We start from the raw sequence: 21,093 nt of genomic DNA on the forward strand, positions 1-21,093 counted from the left end.
GTTCTATTCACAGTTTCCACGGCGCCCCTGCAGACAAGCTGATCAAGATAACGCACAGCATTCCATCGTGCTGGCTGTACTCTATTAAGGTGCCCTCAACGGCGCCAGCAACAAGCTACTTTCCAACAGTCTGAGCAGCTGTGCTTTTCGGGCGCTTCGTTCACCGGACAGGTCGGTCCGGACGTTGCGTGCGTTTGCCACAAAAGAAAGATTCGCACGAGCTTACAAAGAACCCGATTTCGTCGTACGCGTCTCAAGACGTCCAACAAGCTACCAACAAGTTTCCGACAGAGGCGTAGAAACCACCCGATTCGTAGTACGACCGGTCGTATACACAAAAAGCTTAATAAAGGAAAAATTAGACATCCACCCAAACGTAGCGAAGTGCTACAAAATGCTGCTGTCGCGGACCAGGACGAATTTTTCTTCAACGGCGAGGCTTTTCTTTCTAGTAACCCGTATGCGTTTCCTTTGTACGCTACGTTTGGGTGGATGTCTCATTTTCCCTTTAGTAATTACCTCTCTCCACCTGGCGGGCTTCCGCAGAACTATTACGAGAAGCTTGTATGTAACCAGCCGTGGCACATGGTGCGTCACACTGCGTTTCGACGCGCACCGTGCGCGTCGCATATTTAATGCCAACTTTATCCCTCCTAAAGCACCTTAACCTTCGTAAAGTGACGACACTCTCATCCTCCGCCTTCACTGCTCCTCGTTTCTCCTCTTTCACGCTCCCTATTCGACCGTGGCGCCACCTACACTGCTCGAGCGTAGCAACGGCGCCAACATGCGCTCCTCGCCACTCCGTAGACGCTTCTCGAGCAAAAATGGCGCTGAAGGAAGGCGCCAGGGCCCACGTGATGCTATTAGGCCAATAGCGACGCGGCCTCGGCCAGAGCGCGCGAGGAGGAGGCGGCGTTCTTCAAAGCGTGGCACTACTTTACGAAGTTTAAGGGGCTTTAATTTCGCCTACCCCTCCCCCCGCTTACCCTCTCCTCCCTCCCCCCCCCCGCCCGCCCCTCTGTCGCAGAGACGTCGTGTCGTACCCAACCTGCAGCCTCGCTTGGCAGCGGGCGCCGACCGGCTGAACTCCATGCAGGTGGCGGCGAACTTGCGGTAGAACTTGTCGCGCCACGACACCGCGATGGCCATGCACTCCGGGTGCACGTCTTCCGGCGACATCAGGGGCCGGCAGCACTTGGGCGGGAAGCCCGAGCGCGACACGGACAGCGTGGTCAGGGACACGTCGTGGTCCACCAGCTGGCCCCACTGCATCAGCATGAGCGTCACCCGCGCGTCGTCCGAGCCGCCGCCCGGCCGGTCCAGGGAGGTCAGCGTCTGGCTGACCAGCCGCCCGCTGGGCAGGGGGGAACCGCTCGTGGCGACGCGTGGTCTGGATATCCCTGCGAAGACGTGTCGCCGATGGGATGGAAATACTCGAAAAAGAAAACTCGCAGCTGGGAAGTTCCACGACTGTTCGAACTGTTACGGTTACACTTTAACAAGAAATGAACGAGAGGTTTAGCCAGAAACTTGATAGAACAGAAAATTGGGCTATGTCGAACAGCCCGAGCAACGGAAGTCTCAGAATGACCACTAGATATGTTGAATGAACGTGACTTCCGAAATTGCTCGAATGCTGATCGCACACACCGTCGGCAGTCCATCGCGAGATGAGCTCTGCCGTAATTTTTTTCTTGTTGTCGCATCTCTTCTCAGTACCACATTATAAGCCTATATACACTCCAACCTTATTGTTATGCCATCCTGTTATACATTAACGCGCAGCCTCCGTCTCAGTGCTTCCAAAGGTAGATTAAAATTGGAGGCTTATCAAGGTTAAGCCCAGTGGATGCTTCGCATCCACTGGGCTTAACCTTAGCGTATCCTTAGCGTTTGGAGGCATCTTGACCGCATACACGCCCGGCGCAAAGACGCTGGCGCGGTTGCGGGCACAGAGACTGACGCGACGGCGGGCGCGCGCCGCTTCATCCCTGGCGTGACGTCACATATCACGTGATGCAGCGATGGTGGCGCCGCCGCCGCGTCTCGCGCGACGGCGCGAACCGAAGCGTGGAGGCCTCCGCCGGGCGACGTCCGACGGCGCGATATGAGGCCCCATCTGCAGCCGGTGTGACGTCATCACGTGACGTCATGTCACGTGACCCCACTTCAGGGTCAATGGTGGCCACCGCCGGGCGTCACGCGAAGGCCCGAAACCTACGTTAATATGCTTCGCATAATACATTACACTTGGTAGACAGGTTCGTACCAAGAAATCTCGCCGTTTCTGTGCACCTGGTTGGTTTCCACTGTCTATTTTTCCCCCATAGCGTCCCAGAAGTGTAAGAGTACTACTTCCCCACGAGGTCCCTAGACAGATAGTTTCGCGCCACGCTTCCATCTAGCAGAGAGCAAATGGAGGTATAGCCTATATTCTAGCCGAGGTTACGAGAAAACGAATTGAGAAGGGCAGGTCATGTCATGCGTAGGGCAGACAAGCGGTTCATAAGGGTTACACAGTGGGTACCAAAGGAAGGAAAGCGCAGTCGTAGAATTCGGGGAATTAGGTGTAATAAATTTAGGAAATTTGCAAGCACAACTTAGCTATAGGTACAGCGTAAGATAGGGGTAATTTGCGATCGCTGAGAGAGACCTTCAACCTGCCGTGGACATAAAGATAGGCTAGTGATGATCGCTATGATCGTGACCGCCCGTGTCGTTTTTGTATTCTCTTCCGCTTTCCCAGTCTTTATTTGTGGTCAATATGATGTGCGGTAAACACCAACTAGGCCAAAGTGAAGTTCTGACTCCAGACCGGTCGTGCGCCGGAGAGCGCACCCCTATCAAATTGCCTCCTCACCCGCTCGCCAGCGATCCAATCACACCGGCGCCCGGCTTCCTTCCACCAACAAGAATCTCTCTCTCTCTCTCTCTCTCTCTCTCTCTCTCTCTCTCTCTCTCTCTCTCTTTCTCTTTCTCTCTCTCTCTCCCTTCCTCCTCGCCCTCACACCTCTCCGCCAATCAGTGGCGCGCTCGATCATTTTTCCCGTTCTCCCGGGGTTCAGGGAGGCATTTTCCCCAAAAGGATTGCAGAATTAGGCGCCTTTTCTACTGCACAACCACTGTCGTCAGAATGGAATAAAGACAAGCGCGAACTTCGAATGGGACGGAAAGAAAGACAGAGAGACAGGACAGGATAGCGCTTGTCCTGTGTCCCTCTGCCTTTCTTTTCTGTCCACGTTCGATGATTGCGCTTGCCTTTGTTCCATTTAGTAATGAACCAACTAGCTCAGCAACGCACTTTGTTAATCGTCGTCAGAACTTGCCGAGGTCCGCCCACGTTCCTGTATAACGCCATCGCATGAAAATTCGCCGCGCATGCGCAGAGCCATTATGGACGCAGTCTTGAACACCAGAGTTAGTTGCAGAAGGGAACCAAACTCTGATTTAGTGTTTCCGCTGGATGTTCGATACCTTCTCATCATCCAGCAGAAAGCGCCCTTGCACAGAAGGAGTTATGCGCCTTCATCTAGGATTCTACTCGCGAATACGCCCCGGTGACGAGGTACACACTGTAGAGACTTTTAGCTTGTACGCTATTCCGGTAAACGGGAGCGGTTTGGGCGGATTACCGGATGGTCGGGGCGTAAACATGAGCGGTGAAGCCGCCTGGTGTTGTAGAGCTCAACCAGACAACCGCATAGCTAAAACTGCAGTAACTCACCATATCCTGCTTCGCCACTCGTGCAAAATTTTGGCAGCGGCTTAATTGTGAACACGATTACGCCACTGTCGAAAATTTACGCCAGCAGCTAAGCAGAATACAGTAATTAGCTCTGTGTTTGTGTGGTTGAGCTTTGCGCCACCAGCTGGCGCCACCAATCTGGCCGCTCACCTTGACGCCCCCGCTAAACCGGAAAACCGCCCGCGCTTGCCCGAATACCGGACACGCTAAACCTCTCTACTATCTCGACAAAGAACTGGGGTGCCGCGGCAAATGGCGAGGCGGTGGACGTACCGTCGGCGTACCTGGCGGGCAGGAGTCTCACGAGCGTCGAGAAAGTGGCGCCCCACGACGGCCTGTCGAAGTTGTTGCAGGTGCCGTCCGGAGTGCGGTAGTGTAGCGTCTTGCGCGGGCACACGATGTCCTCGTCGATCAGGTCCTTGGGACAGAGGCGGCCCAGCGCAGTGTCACGGACGTCTACGCACGCGACCACACCGTGCACGTCGTCTGGCGGCAGTTTCAACCTGGACAAGCGTAGCAGAAGTGATAGAGAAAATGCGTGCACATATAACGATGCGTATACGCTATCGGCACACATTCGAACGCGAACAATTCCGAAACCACTCCAACGCGTCGCTCCGTTTGCGGCTTCACCTGCATTTGTAGCAGTAGTCGCTTGATTCAAGCTCCAAAACGTGTACACTTGAGTCGAGTCCATGCTTATGCAGAAACCGACTACGGAGCGATTACGTGTTGCAGTCAAGGAGGTTCCAAAGAAGCCTCCTTATTGGTCGAAATGCAGCATTTCAGAAATACGCGTGCACACTATGGGAAGTCGGAGTGCCGGCCGCAGAGGGTCGCTGGTGACTCGCATGTTCGCCTTGCCTGCACTGTGAGAGCCGCGCGGAGCCCGGCGCCTTATATTGACCCACAGTGCCTTGCGCTTTGCCGCCGACGAAATCAAAAATCAGGCGCTGCAGAAATCGCATCGCCGCTTCCTCCAACGGTTAGGTTAGGCCTCGAAGACGTCTAACCTAACCATTGAAGACCAGCACAGATCGAGTGGCACATAAGTCGGAGTCAGAGTGTCTTCGAGCAGCGACACAATGAAACCAGTCTCGCTTCTACACTGACCCATGTCGGTGTGAAAGAGGTGCGTTGAAGAGCGGCACACACATTCACACACTGCCACATACGCCGTGACCCGAGTTCATCCGAGGGCTGGTTTCGAACCCTGTTCCCTCAGCAAAGCAGCCCGATGCGTTACCCCAGTCCACCACGGACTACCTGTGACCCAGGTAGGCGGGAAAACGGTTAGATACAAACGTACATACATCAAGATAGACAGCCCCTAGAAAGTGCATGAAGTACTAAGAATGCTGACGCATAAAAAAAATAGTCGCGGTTCCGTCGGGAAGGCGGCAGCGTCGATTAGGATAGCAAATTATTACACAGCTATCTGAAGTAAGGATAATAGCTTTATCGGCCGTATAAACTTTTAAACGTTCGCATAAATACACAGATACAAACATAGGTATCCCGGAAAGTGCGGGAAGTACCCTAAAATTCAAACGCATTAAAAAGAAGGTATCCAATTCACGCAGTGAAGGTGGTCGGACAGCGAAGAAGCAAACGACAACTAGAACGATTACCCATTGCGACGTATAGCTTTAAATTATTCACATGGCGACATTCACATGCGCTTTAGCTAATTCTTAGCCTAAGACGTTTCAAAGAACTGCAATTGGCTTGCGCCGCTGCTTCGTGCACCTACAAAGAGTGGACCAGATAGAAGGGAAGTGCACTTAACTACACTTTCTCCGCGTCTCGTACGCACGCTGCTCTTCAGGAGTCCTCACTATGCCTGGCCTTCCCATAGCACTGTCCCAACATAAATCAATTGGTAGGCGGGTTCTCCTTGTACATACGAAAGTGTAGTTACGTCACTCCCCGCTTCGTATGCTACAATTGCCGCTTCGCGGCAACTGCCCCTTTGGAACCATTATCCTTACTGGGAAGCGCTTGCGGCGAACGCTATGCGCGAAGGCGAGCTTTCCGGTTCCTTTATTTTCGTTCCTCCGCACTGCCGCCGCTGTCGCGGATGCGAGCGCCATCTGCTGGTGATGCAAGGAACCCAGCGGCGCACGCGGCATGCGCCTCCCGAGTGTTTGCCTACCGACACGACAGACCCATTGGGAGGTAGAGCTATACAGTTTCGCTGTAAAAAAAGTTGCCGTTTCGCCCGAAAGGCTAGGCGTCGATTGCAATGGCAAATTATTAGACGGCTATGCGAAGTAAGTATAGTAGTCTTATTGGTCGTATTAGTTTGTAAACATTCGCTTACTAATTTAACCAGCACGGTGTCAGGCGCACACAGCAAACATTGACACACCTCACTCGATGCATGAACGCGGGCGTTTGCTGTCAAAACGCTAACGTGAGGAATAGCGGCAGCAGCAGCCAGCAAATTGACCTTCGTGCTGTCTCTCGATTCAACTCGAACCAAGCGGCGAGAACATAGCGCATACGAAGCCATCAGTCCTCGGCGTGCCTCGGTTCCGTAGCCATTGGACATCACTTTCAAGGTAGGGCCCGCGCTCAGCCACGCAATACGCAGCCGCAGTAGGAGTAGGGCGCCTCGAGAGGCGGCGCTAAAATCGCGACGCCCTTACTGCAAGCTAGTAGACAACTAGCTAGGGTCACTGGGTGGGGTGAAAGAGGTTGGACACGGACATCATACTTCAAAGTTGGTGGAGTTCCCAAGGAATGGGAGTCGCATTAGAAGCTTTGTGTATGCGGTCTCTGTTCACTGAGCCTACTCAAGACCTCGTCCCTCATATATACACACTATAGCAACCGTAGTCATCGAACGAATTTTTCCGAGTTGTTCTCGCTCGTAACCTCAAGCATGAACCCACAACTGGCACTGTGCAAGATGTCGAGCGCATTGCAGGTTACAACTTATGCATTATATACCTGCGAGCGATGTATTCGGTGGCGAACTGGGAAGCGTAGGCCGCGGTCTCGTACTCTCTGGCCCCGGGGCGTCGCCTCAGCCTGGGCCACGTGACGTTTTCGTACTTGGACTTCTGGAAGCCTGCGAGGATGAGTACGCGAGAAGAGTCAGTTGCAGGGGTCGCGTTGCTGGAAGACAGCGAGTTCACGTGGTCACGATGCGTGTTTTACGAACTTCTATGCGGATTGTCTGTCCGGTAGCAAAATCACTAAGCCTTAGCCGGTCCGCAAGTGTACTAAAGTTCACGGAATACACCGGAACTCTGGAGCACAGGCCTTACCAGAAGCGTTACCGTCTTTTCGAACTGACCTCAACTAGCCTACACTGTATATATCTGCAGGTGCAAAGGCGTCGACAGGAACAATCGTCAGCTACGGTGAGTTCTTCCCGGGCTGCGGGAAGGATGGCTCAACGTCGTAGCAAGGTTTATAACACGTTGAGGTTGAAGGAATCGTCATAAGTTGGCACCAGCAGCCCCGCTACCGCAGTCTTATTCACGCGCTCCGTGAACCGTGTTACACGTTTGCGGAAGCTTTAAAGCTATCTCAACAAAGCGATCTATCAGCCGATCCGGCCTGCCCACACAACGTGCAACCGTTCAAGAAATACTAGAGTACGAGATACCGAAATGGCAGCCAGCAGCGCTGGCAGTGACACCCTGTGGCGCCTATAGTTCAACTACAATGTGTTAAAAGATGTTTCTTCTTGCGTTATGGATCCTGTCCGATCATAGCAGACGCTATACATCGGCAGTATGCTAACTTGAGCCGGTTATATTATGCATGACTATACATAAGTGAACTTGGTGCTGAAGGTATATCTTTACGCCAGCAGCTAAGTCGCACTTACATAGTAGAGAGTTTTAGAATAGGGGCCCCAAACGTTTTGGGGCCCCAAAGAAATAGCGTCGAAGCCACTGCGCAAGCGCGAGACGCAAACTGCGTTTGGGTTTTGCGTGGGGAACGCTATTTCACCGATTTAGCGGGAGCCCAAATAGCGTCCCCAAAAACTTTGCGTCAGCAAACATGGCGGCACCCTTCGAAGCTACGGCTCTAACCTAGCACCAAACATGGGTTCGATTCGTGGTAACGCGTGAAGTTCGCAAGCTAAGAAAAGTGACTGCGGTTATCGCTTTCTCTCAACTAGCGTGTGTTATGAAGATTGATTCGTTAGACGCCGCTGATTCCGAATTCGATTGTGAATTCGATTGTGGCTAAGCTTGGCTGGTGAAGGCACGTAATGTTGGTTTGCTCAAAACTAAGTGCAACTAATTGTTTGCTGCTTACAGAATAACCTCCAAATTGTAATTAAACGCGAATACACGCAAGTCAAAATTACTATTCCTATCATAAAATGGTATATTTTATTTAATTATTTCTAATAGATTTTGTTTGACGCCGTAGTGGCGCTGTCAGCGCAAGACGCTATCCACAAACCGTAAGGCCCTATTCTAAAGCTCTTCACTCCTTCGCGCCCCAACGCTAACACCCGCAAAGCTCTTTGGGGCCCCAAAATATTGGGGCCCCTATTCTAAAACCCCCTAATATATATATATATATATATATATATATATATATATATATATATATATATATATATATATATATATATATATATATATATATATATATATATATATATATATATATATATATATATATATATATATATATATATATATACACACACACACACACACACACACACACAACACCAACATTTTGACCGCTATTTTATCACCAAATTTGGTGAGTAGCCATTTTGGTGCCCAATCTCGCTAGAAGTCGCGGCGCGTTCCTGCTTTTTTTTTTTGTCACGCTTTGATGTATACCCACGTTGGCACGCGATTTATTCAATTTCTTTAATTTAGTTTGATACTGATGCGCACATGAAACCTGCACGCATCTTTAATATATACTAGTTGCATTTCCCTTTCATTTTAACACATCAAACTTGTTTTTATGCGACACGTATGAAGCAGCAATAAGTTGTATGGTACGGTGGCGTGCTTGTGGCAGTATTAGCTCACGCCGAGAATGTGGACCGCATCAAGCATTGTCGTTGCCTTCCACTTGCATGTAATATGTAAAGGGTGTTTTTTAAAAGTGTGCTGTAATAAGGACGGCACTCCGGTACGCTATATGTCTCTGGCTACTGAGGGCGCCGAAGCTTATTAAAATAAAGTTAATTAGTTTCACTTCACCAGAGGTTGCGGGAAACACGGTCTGTCGGCTGGTCTTCCGCCATTTCGTGTCCCACGTCTAATAACTTGCCGGAAAGCTTAACCCGCCTATTTAGCTGGCGCGGCGGCAAGTATACCCTTGCAAGGTTGTCACCACCCTAAAAGAGCGCTTCCATGTAGGTTCCCTACGTGTAGTTCTTTTTTTTTCGTAGAAGACCCGTGTGAGACAAGAAACGCCTCTTAACTCATTGCAGTAGGAAAAAATTGTCACAATATGTCGCTTCCAGCATTCCTACTGCCATGCGTGCACGTCCAAGACAAACGGGTATTCCGTAAATCGTCGTACGTTTACGAATAGGCTTAAGAGGAAGCTTTAGCGCGGGTGCTCCTATCTAAATACACGTAAAAGGAGAATTCGTTTTTCTCAGCAACCGCGGCACCAAATTTGACGAGCCTTGTTGCTTTTGAAAGAAAAACTTAAAATCTAGTGACTGTTGGTTCTGAATTTTCGAGTTAGGTCGTCAATTTTGTATTAAAGATTTGCGAAAATCGAAAATTTTCGAAAAACGAAACTACCAAGTTTACAACTCTAACTCAGCAACAAAAAATTATATCACAATTCTGGGAATTGCATCTAATAGTACATCTAAAGCGGACAAAATTGGTATGTTACACATGAATCTAAAACAATTTAATAATATGGAAATTTAGCTTTTGCAGAACCTTTGTAAACAACGTAACAAATTCACGTAAGATGTAAAATGACGTATTAAATTTGTCCGCTTTGAATGATATAATGTATGCCGTTTACAGAACCGCGATATATGTTCTTGATGCACAGCTATTAATTTGTACACTTCCTTCTTCTATTATTTTCTGACTGTCGAATATTTGAAAATCTTTTTAACAAAATTCAGGCCATAAATAAACATTCCGCTTCCAACAGTCACTAGAATTTAACTGTCTCTTTCAAATGCAACAAATTTCATTAAAATCGGTCCAGAGGTGATCTCAAGAAGCCGTTTTTGCGTTTTGCACGTACTTCATTAGGCCGCGTCGGAGTTGGGCCCGAGCTAATGCTTCCTCTTAAGACTCTATTCTTCTGCATAGCACCTGGCGGTGGAGGCAGCCTTAGACGATGTCATGGACGCCCACGTGTTCTCCTGAAAGTAAGGTATTATGAAAGAAGCTAACGATAGTCCTAACCATCATAAACGCGCCGCAAAATGAAAATGCGATGTTCGACTGCCATAAGACAGGCATACGCACAACTTCATACAGCGCACAATGCTGCTCCGGAAATAATGATGCAGCGCGCTGCGTAAGCGAGTCAAGGCGACCGATACGACGAACAATAGACTCGGGTCGCGTGTCAGCGACTGGATACAAGGAAAGTTGGATGCGACGCGTTAATGGCGAGGGGTTCTTTGCGGTCACGTACGGTATCTATTTGTTATTGCTTTCGTTAAGGGTCGGGTATCTACAGCGGCCCAGACTATGCCCTCTAACAAACGACAACTATACAACCCTCAGATGTATAGTGCGGCGTGAAAAGTGAGTACGATGCGAAAATGGGTTGACAGCGCGTCATGACACTGCGTCAGTGACTCATTGAGCTCACTCACTCACTCACTCACTCACTCACTCACTCACTCACTCACTCACTCACTCACTCACTCACTCACTCACTCACTCACTCACTCACTCACAATCACTGCCATTTCGCTCACCGTGCTTCTGCAGGTACTTGACGCTCTCCCTCACTCCCTGGTGAACCGCCGGCAGGAGCAGGGTGACGTTGATGACTAGATCGCCGGATGCCGGCGAGATGGCGCTGTGCATCTTCGGCCGGCGGCCGTCGACGGCCTCGCAGGAGCCGAAGTCACTCCTCGGCGGAGGCCTCGGTATCTCCACGTTCCACAGAACCGAGGACGCGGACATCGCCAGCGCACACAGCGAGACGATCCACAGTTCCCTGGAGCGAAGAGGATGACAAGATCGAGTTAAGCAGACAAAAAAAATTCCGACAGAACCCATCTCCGGTTAAACGTCGACGTTTGTGCGATTAGCACTGAAGCTATTTAGCTACACAACGCGTATTGCCACAGCCGAAACGCGTCATGTACGAGGCGCGTACTGCAGCCGATATCGTCTCTCTCTCTCTCTCTCTCGCATCCTTACGGACACACTGCGCCACCTGGAGTCGCCGCCGCGAGATCTGCGCGTGGCGTGTGTCTGAATGTATTGATGCGGGTTCGATACCGCCCATTACGGTAAAATTTTAACGCGAGAGCGTTAAGGGCCCCGTGTTACAAAAATCAGGCGTCGGCGGAGTGGTCCGTGGGCGAAAATTTCCGCATATATTTGCGCATATATGTATATGCCACGCCTTACTACGTGACATGCGGTATATGCGGGTTATATTGCCACACCGTTCTATCGCTGAAGTTGCTGGTATGCCTTGTCTTACATTCTCGACAAAGTTATTCCTCGGAATTTTCGAGAATGCCAGCCCACAAACAAATGTCACGAAACAGAACACCGACAGCGCATGCCTTTTATGTTAAGTCCACTCAGACTTTTGAACATTAAAAGTGCGAAACAGTAGCAGAAACGTGAACATTATGTAAGTTTTTTTTTTCTTTGGCGCAGCTGTTCACTAGCTCCCGGACCGGCACAAGCAAGAGGGCGCGTTTCTACCAGAAAGCTCGCCATAGCGTTCGCTGGCAGCGTATCCCGTTAAACAGTGCGGTTGCATGAGCTGCGGTTGACGGGAAGCGTAAGAAGCAGTCAGGGATCTTTGAATACTATCGCGTCCCGCTTTCAAAAGCGAAGCCTAAGCGTCCTCAGAATTGTTTTAAAGGATTTTTTTTTTCATTGAAGAGCGGCACATACAAAGTGTCACATACTCAGTGACCCAAGTGGGTCCACTGGTTGGTTTAATACGCGTTTCCCTCAGCACAGCAGCCCGGTGCCCTACCCATTGGACCATGGGCTACCCAACGACCCAAGTTGGCGCGAAAATAGTCAGAAACATAGAAACGTATACCGGGGAGCTAGTGCGGAAAGTATCATAAGAATACTGATTGCATTAAAAGGACAGACAGACAGACAGACAGACAGACAGACAGACAGACAGACAGACAGACAGACAGACACACACACAGACAGACACAGACAGACACAGACAGACAGACAGACAGACAGACAGACAGACAGACAGACAGACACAGACAGACAGACACAGACAGACAGACACAGACAGGCACAGACAGACAGGCACAGACAGACAGGCACAGACAGACAGACAGACACAGACAGACAGACAGACACAGACAGAAAGTGAACTTTATTTGATGCTGAGGAAAGAATTATTCTAGGCTGCAGTGTTTTATTAAGCTTCCGCAGTAGAAAAGTAGTCACTTTCACCGTGAAAGGAAGCAAATAGAAAAATACGCTGAAGCGTAAAACAGGTGGTACGCTTAATCCCCGCACCAGTTCGCTATGACGTCATGGATTTTGACAGTGGCTACTGAGATCTGGTTAATTTCTTATCCATAAGGTGTTCTAAAAGCAATCAATAACATAAACCAGGAAATTTGAGACCTCCCCCCTCCCCTTCTTTTTTGCGTCAAGCCCACTGGTGCATCCAGAATGGAACCATGGAAACCAGCTGGTCTTTCTTTTCTTCGGAATAATGACTGACAACATGCCGTATAGAAAGGTTTCCATCCGCAAACCAGCTCAAGAAAACAGGTTTTGATCGAAGAACACTTGAACCAATCCGACACTCGCTTCAGTTGTAGCACCTTGTATTTCTACGTTTACAATAATTCTTTCTCTTGAGCAAACAGCTTCTTAGCGTTTCTTGAACAGGATATATGGGCACCACCTTGATACGTCACTGCCAAGCCCCAGGGTGACGTCACTTGGAACTTATGAAACTACCGCGAATCGTTTATGCAACATCGTTCTCTTTTCTCTTCGAACAGGTCACCTGCTCGGGCTTGTGTTTTGAACAGCGCGAAGAAACGACGTAGCTGCACAGCAACCACTTTCGCACGTCTGTTTGTGCGTGCGTCGTCTGGTACGCAACACAGCCGCCACTCCCACGGTCCCGAAGCCACGCGTCGTAGACCGTAAACAAACGAGCGCTTTCTTCAGAATCGCCTCACCCCACATAAACATCTGAAGCATACGGATGCATTCACTGCGGAACACCGCCATAGTTCCTCGCTGACCGCAGCTGGTGTCGCTTGCTACGGAGCTACCGAGAAAGCTTACAAAGCATCGTTTTTGTGCACTTCGGACGCGTCGTCTGCTCGGGCTTCTGCTTTGACGCAAGGAGCGCCAGCAGACGACGTCGCTTCGGAGCCGCCATCTTCGCGCGATTTGTTTGTGCGTGTGTCGTCTGCTAAGCAAGACAGCACGCCACTCCCACCTGCCCAAAGCCGCGTGCGTCGCACTGTATTGTACGAGTCACTGTTGCGCAGACCGTAAACAAAGAAAGGAAGCGCTTTGTTCAGGACCATTTCACCCCGCATGAAACATGTTCGCCAGCAAACACAGGCGCTGCAGGCCATTCACGTCGATCATTTCCTCCAATCTCGTCTCGACCCACGCCTTGCGAAGGAGCGGCGGTTAGCTTTCGGTTCATTTCTTTTCTGTTTTCCGCCTTCAATAAACAGCGCGTTCTCACGCAGTTCAGTCACCTACCGACGACCGCGGAGGAAAGAATTTGCTCTCATCGCACACTTCAGACGGACCGTAAATACTCGCTACTTTCCCGTAGACGCGATATATTGTTGTCTCGTTAATAGCATCGAGGTCTGCCACCAACACCGCCGGTAATGTGAAAAGCGCGTGGCGCGCCACAAACCCACCTGAGCGCCGCAGCGTTACCTTGGCCCATGTTTTTTTGCTCCAAGGGCGCCAACCACACTGCTCGTCGACGCGAACTTCACATCTTGCCTTTCCTCAGCAACCCACCGCGAAGGGCGAAGCTTTCCCGTCGGTGCAGGCCGGGCTCTTCCGAAAGTCGGGTGGACCGTCCGTCGCACTCCGCCATCTTCTCTCTCTCTCTCTCTGTCGTTGATATGACACCCTTTCACCGACGAACGTCGACCTTTAAAGACGTAGACAGACAGTTTCGCTGACGCGAAATCACGTTCCAAACAAAGCATTACTTTTAGTGCCTAAATTTGATTGTACGCATACAATGCGCCATCTAGTGACAAAAAGATAAACTAATTTTACTCAAAATATTTAAAGTAAGAATACTGCCTGCTTGACACTGTAAACAGAGAGGACGCAAATGTCTGTTAGTGTGTAAAAGTTTGCGGCGCGTTGGTGTTCGCCACTTTGCATCACATTTTCACCACTCACGTAGTGACGTGACTGTGGTGCGTCGGACCTTCTCCTCGGGCTTTCTGGATTTTAGTGTGCTGTTTTGTTTGACGCTGCGCGTGTGCATGTTATGTGTGCGAGAGCGCGGTGCGTGTGATAGCGGTCGTCTGCTCGCGCTTTTGTTCCGCCTGAGGTCCTTGTCCAATCAACTTACCTTCATTCTTGTTCTTTACTTCCCAGACGCAAGGGCGAGCCTGGAGAGCCTGACGGGAAGAGGTGGTTGACTATACGGAGGGAGTCATTCTATTGTTCTCTTGCGTGTGATTTTTATGCCTGGCCGCCTTTATAGAACGGCCGGAGAAGTGAGGGTGACAAGGACTCGGCGCGGCCTGTGGCGTTTGTAGCAGACGAGCGCGGCGCGCTGCGGGAAGTGTCGTCTGCTATCCCGGGGCTACTGGATCCGGTTTTTCCATTCACCTGGCTTCGATACAGTTGCATCGACAAGTAACTCTTCCTCCATGCAAGCGCACGTAATGCTTCTGCCGTCTGCCAGCCTTGAATAAATAAATAAAGAAATAAATAAATAAATAAATAAATAAATAAATAAATAAATAAATAAATAAATAAATAAATAAACAGGCACAGCATAAGTAAGGAAACAGAAGATGAAAACCGCAGTGGTTCTTTCGTCTGCTACTTGGCATCGTTCCTTTCTTTAATTAATTAATTTTTTTATAGCGTGCATCCGACGAAGATCAAACGCGTTGCCATGGGATAGCACGGAATAGGTAAGGAATATATTAATTTGAATCGCATTCGCTTGTTAGCTTGTTCTCGAATGCAGTAGAGGTCTCGAAGAATGCCCGCACAGGTCGAGGGTTAGAAAAGGGGTTACGGCTTGCGAGCGATGCTTCATGCACAAAAGGTTTGATTTGTTGAAAAAAAAAGTTTCAGTCAGAATACCAGCAAAAAAGAGGACCTACGCAAGATGGTAGGGAATTCCGAGAAATATACAAGGAACAACTCCGAAAGTGGCGGAGAAGGCATTAAACTTTGCAGGAAATTTTTCCACGCCAGGCCATTTGACGGGACGACTTGAGTCTCGTTGCCGACGGCAGAACGCGTTGAATACCGAGGTTTCGTATATATTCAAGACGTGGGCGCCGAACTTTAACGGTCGCTGTTCGCTTCTATTTTCTATTTCCAAAGTTTCAAAAGAAAAATTGCAGTCTTGGTGCGGGGCTTGAGCACTAACACGCCGGCTACAAGCGCGGCTACCATGTTGGTGAAATGCCGCTAGAACGAATATTTCGTGAAAGAACCATTCAAATCTCCAAGCAAAATTACAAAATCCACGCTCCGATCTCCGATGCAGTAACTTAGGCGATCTCTCACTGATCATTCGACACCAGAGGATCACTCATTTCCATCGTGATCATCAACACTCAATCACCCGCTGGCTCACTCACTCACTCACTCACTCACTCACTCGATTATCAATCGCTCATTCGATGATCATGCACTGGATCGCTCATACTCTCTAAGGTAACACACTCACTACGCCCAGTCACTTAATCACTCATTCATCCACTCGCTATCTTGCTCACTCTCTCGACAACCATTCGCCCCTCTGATGACCCCGCAACATTTATTCACTCCACGATTGCTTAGTCAACAGCTCATACCCTTGCCCAATCACTCACCGTGCCACTCGCTCATTAAATTATCACTCGTCCCTTTGATGATCACTTGACATTTATTCGCTCCATGATTACGTAACCAATCACTTTTGCACTTTTGCAGCAACAGTGGCGTGTTCTTGTTTTTAGGTTTGACAGCGTCAGAAAGTACGGCTGATCCCGATATGGACGACAAAACATCGCCAATACTTGGTCCCGGAGAGATAATAGACTTCGCTAAAGCGGATTTCAAGTTTTATCGCCGTCGCGGTTTTGAGTCTTTCGCTGTCGCGAATGACAACGCTGAATTCGCTCCGAAGCGATGAATGATTATTAGAGTCCTTTGGCTACATATCTTGAAATTCCGTGCCTGTGGAGATAAAAGTTACCAGAAACGAATTCACCTTTCACGTAAACGCTTCTACTCGTCTAATCGAATGCCATCAACTGTTCCTCACTAAATTAACGCTTGGTCACTTAAACAGAAAGTAAGTGGACGCAACACGCGTAGTTTTGTCCAGCGCGTAAAACTCAATTTGCCTGCAAAAAAAGCAAGACTCGCGATTTGTGCAGAATGCGGCACTACGACTGTGTCGCTTTGTGTCTCGTATACTCATGCATTCCGATGGGCTGTGTGGTGACATTCTTACTACTGTTTGACCCGGCGTAACCGTACAGCTAGTTCTGCCTGCATGCGCCGACGCGTTCTTCAGCCAATGGTAAAATCCCCGCGATATGCATGCCAGTATAGACTAAAACATCGCCGAGACTTCCGAATCAGTCGTAGGGAGGCGACAAGTGCAACTGGAACGTTGGCAGCGCTGTCACCGTGATTTTGCCGGAACGCCAGCTTGCCTCACTCGGCAAGAATCGCGGCACACCAATACAAAACGTTCAACGTTCCAAGGCGGTTTGTGCAGTCTACAGTGCAGCAAGTGTCCGGCATGATACTTCGTCGCAAAGGCTGACCCTATCGCGCGATCGTTAGTCCACGGAGTCGCTTTCTTCGATAAAACTGCTTGCAGTATTTCTCACGAACGGTTCAAGTGTTTCCTTTTAGCTAATATTATCTCGCCCCGAAAACGAGAAAAGTTACTGTTCAGAACCTCAAGCTCATAAAGTCAGTGGATGCCTGAAGCGTAGCACAAGGGCAGCCACTTCAGAAGAACACAGGGGTAGCGCCCGTCGCCTCGATGATAGGTACGCAGTGTGACACAATGCACCCATGTAACCTCCTTCGCTAGAGGCATGTCTGCAGTTCGACAGCAGGAGCAGCTGTGGAGGGTGACTGTGGGCGTCCGGGTAGACATAGCCCTCTGCTGCCTTCCTCCTCTCCTATTTGTCCAATCATCGCACCAATGAGCGAGCGCCTCGGCGCTTTGCGCGCGGTAGCGGTCAAGGAGGCTTTAAAACATCGCTGGAGCGGAAATCTGGAAATGACGCCCCAAAAGTGTAGCCGCACCACCTCCATCTTAGGAGGGGCTCGATAAAACGATAGCGTGCAGTGAACGAAAGAAGCGCGCTCTTCTCCCTCCCCACGAGTTTAGCATTGCCTATAACTTGCCGTAATTCGTAAATTGCAAATGTGCCGCAAGGGAATTAAGTCAGACGTTAATGACTCTCTTCTTTTTTTTTTTGATAACTTGTTGAATATGCATGCTTCGGTTTCTCGTGCTAGCAATGCATGCGCCTCCTCGAATAATCCAATTCGACGACAAAAATTATGCTATCTGCCACAGGCAATATTTTAAAGATTCCGTAAAACATAGAAACGATCACCCTGTGTATTTAATCATTTACGGCGTTGGGCAAAATTTTGAAACATAAATACACGCGAGTAAAACACACATTCATACCGTATTCATATAGGTGCTGTCTAAAACATGACAGCCATGACGCGCTTCAGGCTCCGCGTTCACTTTATGCGCCTGCAGCCCACAAAGGCATAGCCTACCCGTGACAACCTAAGTGCTACGAGGTTATATGTGCGCCGTCACACACACAAAACGCAATTTGCGTACGTGCGCGCCAGCCAATCAGGTTCGCTTATTTGCCTGACGTCAAGTGTTTGCGCATTTTAAAAACAACCGTTTTTCTCCGCACAGATTTCACTTTGCATTAGTGATTTCAGGACGAAACCTTAACGTCCGGGGCAAATTTTGTGGGCGATCTCGATACCACAGCTCAACCATAGCTAACATTTTACCTTGAGGCAACTAGCTTTTATTTTCCAGTTAGTCTGGCATTTACATTAACATAGCAACATCACAAACGTGTGAGCGGACTCCACCAGGCTTGGCTCTCTGTCAGAGGGAAACGGCACCACGGGTACAAAGTTTTTCATGGGACGAGCTTGATCTTTTTTTTTTTTTCATTGTGAGGTTGCCACCGACTTCTAGATATTCAGTTCAATTCAATTCAATTCAGTTTATTTTTCATTGATAATAATTTGTACAAAGGAACTGTTGGGCCTGTAGCCAAAGAAGGCTAGTGTGGGCCCATAGTCGTATATGTAGTAGCAGCTACAATGTCATGCGCATATCTAGTTTTTAATGATACAAGCTAATACAGTTAGGTGGATGCATACAATTAAAACCATTAAAAAAGAAAAACAGTGCATATCAATCGCTGGTAATAAAACAGAACTGTCAGGAGAATGCATGCACATACACACACACACACACACACACACAAAAAGACCGAGATAGCATATTATACGTAGAAGTAATATATTTGCAAGGGCCTGTGCTGAAGTGTTTAGGCTTTCTGATTAGATCCATGAGGAATAATCTTGCACAGTATGAAACAAGTGGAGAACCAGACCGAGGGAAAATCACGTGCTTTCTGATAGGTATAGCTTTTTAACAGCAGACACGAAATTGTTGGCCACTTTTACCTCAAGAGGTACTGTGTTCCAAATTTTAGCACCATGAAACTCAAGTAGTCGTTGGCCATACGTGTTACGAGTGATTGATAGGTTGAAATGTATATTTGTTGCACCCCTTGTATTGCGATTAGGTGTAATAAACAGGCTTGGTGATAATGAGGGATTCCCACGTAAAATATTGTTAATCAATATGGCAACTTTCATTTCGCATGCCAGAGATAATGGTAATATACCGAAACGACTGAACAGCATGTCAGTATTATCGTGTGGGCTTGTGTATGTCATAATGCGCAAGGCCCTTTTCTGTAACCGAAAGACGGGATCTATGTATGTTTTATATGTGCTAGACCATGAATCAGAACAGTATGTGATGTGACAGTGAAATATGGAAAAGTAAACAACTTTAAGTACGCTAAGGCCAAGATATTCCCTGCATAATACCCCTAAATATTATATGTGGTCGAGCTGTTCTATTGTTCCACCTGGAAGGTGAATTTGCATGCCTATTGTGTCACCCCTGGAATAGCGGGAGTTGAATACTATGTATTTTGTCTTATCTCTGTTTAGTGTTAATTTATTACATGCAAACCAATTTGATATGTTGGATAACTCGCTGTTTATAGTGTTCTGCAATACGCCAGGAGATTTACCCGAAAATAATAGCGTGGTATCGTCAACGTACATGATGCATTTTGATGACTTTAGTATTGTTGGGAGGTCATTTACATTTAGCGAGAACAGTATGGGCCCTAAAACTGATCCTTGCGGAACTCCTGTAACTATGGTAGTATACTGGGAAACAAAGGAGCCAAATTTTACATATTCTTTTCGACCATTTAGGTGGCTCGAAAAGAGGTCCATGGTAATTTCGCTAAAACCATAAGTTCGTAATTTTTTTAGAAGTATGGAATGACAGGCCGTGTCAAATGCTTTCTTTAAATCTGAAAATAATCCTACGGCAATCTCGTTTTTGTGTAGAGCTGTGTATATACTCTGGGTTAGTTCTAACACTGCTGATGACGTTGATCGATTGGCTCTAAACCCATGTTGGGAATCTGTTAGAAGCTTGTTTTCGTTTAGGTAGTGCTTCAGTTGAGCCGCGATGACGTTTTCAAATACAGTATTTATTATGCAATTCTGTTCCTCTAGGAACGAAGCGGCACACACCGCTGCCCGCGCAATCGTCAACCGGACCTCCCGGCGCGAGGTCCTATGACCCGTCCGTGCACCCACACACAAGCGGAGGAAACAGAAACCATACCGCATACTTGCCAAGCCACTACTGCAGCGCTAGCGGCTTGGACGCCGGCTGCATCCTCCTCCACGTCCAAAAAACTAACGAAAGACGAAGGCGACGCCTACAGGCGACTCCAGAGTAATATCCTTCACACGCACGGCATATTATTGCATCCTATCCGACCGACGCTATACAGCTACACCTGTACACATTACAACGTGCCCGACAGGGTTGGCACGCCTTCTACTGCAATGTAAGCACTCCCGAGCAAGGATCGCAGCGACACAACCGCCACCACCACCAGCAGCAGCAGACGCAGGCCCAAACTTCCTCACTGAAACGTGGGAGGGTATACGAACTCCTAGGACGACGTACGCCAACTCGTCTGCCGGGCCCGACGGGCGGTCCAGGCCAGAGGGCTTCTGGAATAAGGGACGACCCTCCCAGCACCTCGAGTGACAAGTCACAGTTGCAGTAAAGGTTTACTCGTTCGTTCTTTCAGAGGCAACCATATCGCTGGGCCGCGGATTTGTACATATATACCACTTGCATCTACGGCCTCGCCCGCATGCGCGAAGTCGGCCGCCTTTGCCAAGCTACGTTGGACATGTAAATGTGTTTTGACGTATCTAGCTTTTCAATTTGCCTCTACTTTGTATTTCGCAAGTTTGTTTAAAAGGATTAAGTCGGAAATGAAGGTCTTCGTGATGGTCTGGGGCTTTCGAATCTGGCGAATATTCAATAAATATATATTTTTTTGAAAGCCGCAGTCATGGCCAGAGCGTCCTCGATGGTTCTTTAATGTAACAAGCGCAATAAATTCTTGTTACAACTTTGGCTCCGTACACATGAGCTGCCCACATCAACCGTGAGGTGCCTTGTTGCATGGCGGTTTCCTCGCCTTTAGAATTGTAAAGAAGTATCTTTCCACCGCAGTTATTAAAAACAAAAGTCTAACCCTTCCCCTGCCGGAAAATGGGGCTAAGCGGAGCTTGTCCTCAGTGCACCTGGCCCTCGTC

At 48.7% G+C, this 21,093-nt stretch overlaps 1 protein-coding gene across 2 annotated transcripts in view; it reads right to left on the reverse strand.

Annotated features, from left to right (window-relative positions):
• LOC142589943 (salivary peroxidase/catechol oxidase-like) overlaps positions 1-21,093 on the reverse strand; it is a 52,381-nt gene that overhangs the window by 20,027 nt on the left and 11,261 nt on the right. The window contains exons 1-5 of one of the 2 annotated variants that reach the window (XM_075701670.1): positions 13,809-14,015; positions 10,656-10,900; positions 6,704-6,824; positions 4,022-4,251; positions 1,047-1,403 (exon numbers count right to left, since the gene is read on the reverse strand). In XM_075701670.1, coding sequence (XP_075557785.1) covers positions 1,047-1,403; positions 4,022-4,251; positions 6,704-6,824; positions 10,656-10,900; positions 13,809-13,837 — 982 coding nt within the window. In that variant the 5' untranslated portion in view covers positions 13,838-14,015. Of the gene's footprint in view, positions 1-1,046; positions 1,404-4,021; positions 4,252-6,703; positions 6,825-10,655; positions 10,901-13,808; positions 14,016-21,093 lie in introns of those variants that run through there. The other variant, XM_075701669.1, reaches the window with a different exon arrangement.

Source organism: Dermacentor variabilis, chromosome 8, assembly GCF_050947875.1.
Source record: "Dermacentor variabilis isolate Ectoservices chromosome 8, ASM5094787v1, whole genome shotgun sequence".
NCBI classification, from domain to species: domain Eukaryota; kingdom Metazoa; phylum Arthropoda; class Arachnida; order Ixodida; family Ixodidae; genus Dermacentor; species Dermacentor variabilis.